The sequence below is a fragment of the Peromyscus maniculatus genome, chromosome 4 (assembly GCF_049852395.1).
Source record: "Peromyscus maniculatus bairdii isolate BWxNUB_F1_BW_parent chromosome 4, HU_Pman_BW_mat_3.1, whole genome shotgun sequence".
Lineage (NCBI taxonomy): Eukaryota > Metazoa > Chordata > Mammalia > Rodentia > Cricetidae > Peromyscus > Peromyscus maniculatus.
The window spans coordinates 63,630,497-63,636,011 of NC_134855.1; the positions used below are offsets into that span (position 1 = coordinate 63,630,497).

At 34.9% G+C, this 5,515-nt stretch overlaps 1 protein-coding gene across 1 annotated transcript; it reads right to left on the reverse strand.

Moving 5' to 3' along the window:
* Positions 1-231: 231 nt before the first annotated feature.
* Positions 232-1,173, reverse strand: LOC102927863 (olfactory receptor 8K3-like). Its single transcript, XM_006989706.2, has one exon. The coding sequence runs from the start codon at positions 1,171-1,173 to the stop codon at positions 232-234; it is 942 nt and encodes a 313-aa protein (XP_006989768.2).
* Between the last annotated feature and the right edge of the window lie 4,342 nt (positions 1,174-5,515).

Consider the following 5,515-nt stretch of genomic DNA (forward strand, 5'->3'; position numbering starts at 1 on the left):
TCATCAAGACACCTGTCTTTATCTTCATTAATATATAATAAACACATTGGTACCCTCTTTGAGTCTATACATTTGAAAACAACTTTTTAGTGCTACCACATTTCTTCAATTTTTTTATAATCTTTCTCCTCTTCAGAGAAGAGTATTTCTTTAGTATTTTCTTCACTGAAACATATAAAGCATTTAAATTTATTTGTTGTGAAATAAGATAAGCTTTAACACCTGTGACTTCTATGAGAAGTTATTGTATATAGTTTTCCCTGTCTTTTTAATGGCATGTTTTACATCTTTATTCCTCAAGCTGTAGATCAAAGGATTCAACATAGGGATGACTAAGGTATAAAAAATGGAAGCCACTTTGTCAGTGTTGAAGGAGTGACTGGACTTAGGTTGCACATACATAAATATCAAAGTCCCATAGAAGACAGTGACCACTGTCAGGTGGGACCCACAGGTGGAGAAAGCCTTGCGTCGGCCCTCAGCTGAGTTCATCCTGAGAACAGCTTTGAGAATAAGCATATAGGAGATGAGGATGACCAGAAGAGAGGAAATCAAGTTAATAGCAGATAAAATTAAAATTATCATTTCAGTTTCTTCTATATTTGAGCAGAGCAGAGAAATCAAGGGCAGACCATCACAGTAGAAATGATGGATGACATTGTAGCCACAGAAGGATGAAGAGAAAATATTTATAGTGACTACGAGAGAAACAAATACACAGTAAAGGTATGGGACTGCCACCAGTACCCAACATATAGTTTGTGACATAATTACATTGTAGAGCAAAGGTTTACAGATGGCTACATAGCGGTCATAGGACATCACAGATAGAATAAAGAGTTCACAAGCAATGAACAGAAGAAAGAAGGCTAATTGTGTGGCACAAAGATGAAATGATATTGTATTTTGACTGACAACAAAATTTGCTAACATTTTAGGTCCAATGGCAGTTGAATAACCAAGATCTGTGATAGCGAGGTGTCTGAGAAAGAAGTACATGGGGGTTTTCAGCCTGGAATCCACCATGGTGAGGATGATCATGCCCAAATTGCCCACCAGTGAGATTAGATAGATGATGAGGAATAGTATGAACAATGGGGTCTGTAGCTCAGGGAGTTCAGTGATGCCCAGCAGGATGAATTCTGTCACTACTGTAAGGTTGTGGGTCTCCATCTGTGTATATTAGAAAATTTCTTCTGAATAGAGACCACAGCACAGTCAAGAGATTTCAAATATTATCATTTTTGTGGATTTTTATTATTCAAACTACAATTGTCCAAACATTTCAATTTAATTTTTGAAAATAAATCTAATAGTTTTTTAAAAAGATGCACATGCACTCCTATGCACATCTAAACGTATTTATATGCAATCATGTGGCTAGCAATAAACAAACACATAGATGTGAATCTTTGATTCTCTACCAATGCAAGTTTTAATCGGAGAATTACAAAATTCTTTGCAAAAATATCTGGTTTTCCCAAATGAGATGTGAATTGTCACTTTAATCTAATGGTTTGGCTGTAGTTAATATGGAAAACAATCTTCTCCCTACATCACATATATAACACAGGTAATTTCCAGCCTCAGTCTCCGTTAATTTCAGTATATGGGAATGTTTCTCGACAGACAGACATGTGTGTGTAAGTGTGTGTGTTTGTGTGTGTGTGTGTATATATACATATATATGTGTGTGTGTGTGTGTGTCTATATATGAATATATATGTATACACACACACATATATATGTTAAAACTTTCAAGTTGTATATAGCTGGATTTACACACATGTTGATAATCTTTTTACCTTTGCTTTTATTTCTGAAATGATCACTATTTCATTGTGACATCTAACAATTACATATTTATAATAACATGTAAGTTGCATGCTAATAATAATACACATACCTACTGAAAAAATTTTTTTCCTTTTATTTTACTTTACAATACCATTCAGCTCTACATATCAGCCATGGATTCCCCCGTTCTCGCCCCTCCTGCCCCCCTTGCCTTCCCCCCAGTCCACCCCCCATTCCCACTTCCTCCAGGGCAAAGCCTACTGAAAATTTTTAAAACTACACTGAACTCTAATTACATGTGTATATCTAAAGAATCTTAAGCCAGGTGGTGGTGGTGCATGCCTTTATTCCCAGCACTCTGAAGGCAGAGGCAGGCAGATCTTTGTGAGTTTGAGGCCAGCCTGGTCTACAGAGTGAGATCCAAGAAAGGCGCAAAGCTACACAGAGAAACCCTGTCTCAAAAAACCAGAAAAAAAAAAAGATATGGGGTTGGGCATTTAGCTCAGTGGAAGAGCGCTTGCCTAGCAAGAGCAAGGCCCTAGGTTCAGTCCTCAGTTCCGGGGGCAAAAAAAAAATCTTGAGACATACAAGTAGAATGTCTAGAGTTATTAATAATGATCCCTAATAGTCAGATGAAATCTCACTCAGAATTATCTTTATTTGAACTAACCAAAGAAAATGTGATTAAGTGCATCTGTGCAACCCTCTTATACACTGACCTATCATATATAACAGTTCCATTTGGAAAATAAGCTGGTATGTAAAAAAAAAAATTGGCATATATAATATCAAGAGAACTCTGGATGCCCTTTTCAAAACCTGAATTATAAGTAAGTGAGTGAACCAAGGAGTCTGGGCTCTCTGGCTATAGTCAACAAAGATAATGAACACATGGATTTCAACCAGTCACTGGTTACACTCACTTACCTGAAAGATTTTTCCTTATTTATCTGTTTGTGTTCATCCTAAAGGGTTGGGGCTTAGCTTCTTTGTTAGATCTGTAGAGATGAGCAAATAAGAAGTTAGTCATGACAAACGGGGTACACACAAACTATCCTAGTCTGTAGCTTTAACAGCCAAGAAGAAATATTCATATTTTGCCATCATTGTGATTGAACTTTTTATCACATTATTATGTTAATAAAGCTTTCAAGTGAGTCTCTTTTATAAAAATTAATCTTTTTCAGAGAAGACACCTTTTTGATAACATAATATAATTTATGTTAATGTCACAAAGAATACAAAGGCTTCATGTTGGAATCTAGACAAATATTAAAAATGAGGAAAAAATTTAAGAGAATTGATTAAATTAGTTTATTATCAAACTCTCAAAAAACCCTTTGAACAAGGGGTACTATGTTACAATATTGTAATTTTTAGAATAGAATTTCCAAATATGGTTGCCAAATGTTGTAATAGATGTTTAATGCTTGATACTGTATAAAACTTTAACTGTGGTGAAGATACCACAAAGCAAAATCAAAGTGTAGTACAATGGCATTTGCACAGATGCAGGTTGGTTCAGAAAATCATTCTGTGTGGGTAGTTCACAAGAACAGCTTCCAAACATGAAATAGAACACCATGTAATAAATTTCTATACTCCAAGAAAGCTTGCCTGAATACTTCCAAGGAGTCAGAGAAAAATCACAGGAGGAAAACAATTATTATTTTTGAAAATATGTATGAATTGTAATTATGTTAGAAAAATGTTGTCTCTGATAAAATGGCAGTGAAATTACCTACCTCTTTTCATAAAGGTGAGTATATATAATTTATACTTAAATAACTTAAAAATTTATAAAATTTAGCTACTTGACATTCTCCCTTTCACCATTATACACTTCATCTCTTAAACATGTAAAAAATGTCAAGTATTGCAAAACTTAATTCATTCAATCATGGTCATTTTTATTTGTTTATTTTGCAATGGAAAATAGGTAAAAAATTAAATACACTGACTTTCAATTTTCTCATAATTAAAGAAAACCAAAACAATTTCTCCTGTACACTCTTAGGGCTCAATGTAAAAAAAACCATTCATTTTACAAACAGTTTATTATACAAACTAAATAGCTTGCATGTTATTTTTGAAAGCTATAATCTCAGGAAAATGAAGACCATTTACAAAAGGAAGAAACATTAAAGATTTATTTAAGTCTCTCTTGACTCTCAAGTAATGGTTTCACACCTCATATGGGATAAAAACTTCATTTTCCTCATCAAAGAATCAGACAATGAGTCAGAGAGATCTTGCCACAGGTAAAACCACTGAGTAATGGGATCCAAGTGTGAGCCTGAGAACACAAGGATGGAAGGGGACTCATGTACTTGTCCTCTGATCTGTGCACATGTGCACACACATGTAAAATGTGTTAAAACTTTTAAAGGATCCAAAAGTAAACACATGTATAACTTTTCCCTAGAAAGATTACTTGTTACAGTTTCAATTATTTTAGGTTAGGTTAAGAAAGTGGATTTTCGTATGGCATTTCATACATATATGTCAACACTCATTGTTTTAATTCTCTCTCTCTCTCTCTCTCTCTCTCTCTCTCTTTCCTGTCATTCTCTGTATAGTTTGTTTCCTTATCCTAGATGCTCCACCACACTGGATTTTGGAATAATTTTTGTAGGTGCTCCTTAATAAATAAAATTACAAATATAACTAGAGATTAGAAAGAAAATATAATGACACACTTAACATTTGTGTTCTCAAATTCTTTCCTTTAAATAAAGTTGGTTTTCTTTAAATGTCTTATTTAAATTTTGTTTTATTTACTGTCTATCTCTTCTCATCTTGGCCCTTCACTAGTTACAAAATTGTGTGTGTGTGTGTGTGTGTGTGTGTGTGTGTGTGTGTGTGTGTAAGATGGAGAGGTAGAGAACTAGCATGAGAGGGAGAGTGAGAGAGAGAGACAGAGACAGAGAGACAGAGAGAGAGAGAGAGAGAGAGAGAGAGAGAGAGAGAGAGAGAGAGAGAGAGAGAATGTTTTTTCTAATCATAAGATACCAAAAAAATATTTCTGAGTATACTTAAAAGGTAATATCATTTTCCTTCTCAACCTCAGTGGAAATGCTCAAAAAAATCAACATGAAATAGAGATATGAAGAAATTCTCTTCCTGCTCAGACATCATGGACTATTAGAAACACTAGACAATAAATCAGAAATGAGCATCTTCAGATGGTGAGACTTTAGCAAAGGATATCACATCTCTTTATGCTGAAACTACAGTGCTCTGCCTGACCTACCTGTTGTGAAATCCCTGTCTTCATTTCCCACTGTGGCTCTCAGCATGGGTTTCTGAGATCTATTTATGTGTATTTTTTTTTAAACCATAGAGACTCTCCCTGAGGAGATGCCAAGAAAAAATTACCAGCAATACTTTTGAAAGTCTAATTGGCCCAGCCATATCCACTGGAGTCATGAAGTCAGCAGAGCTGTTTGACACAGTCCCAGCACAGCTGAGCTGAATACCAGGACGGCTGTCATCCTGTCTCTCACTTTTGGTTTTGGTCTCTGAGTGTTGCATGCTTGGGGGGTGGGGCATTAAACATTACAATTCATTTAATATCTTTTCCTGAGAAAATTATGTCTGAGTCTCTTTAGGAAAGTCCTAAACTTTTTTTTACCCATTCTTCTTTTAGGGAGATAAATTGGGTGTGTTGGAAATTTTTCTGTCATAAGCGTAACATTTTTGGACTTTCTTGTTTTGT

Coding starts and splice junctions, on each gene's coding strand:
- LOC102927863 (XM_006989706.2), bottom strand. CDS start 1,173: ATGGAGACCCACAACCTTACAGTAGTGACAGAATTCATCCTGCTGGGC.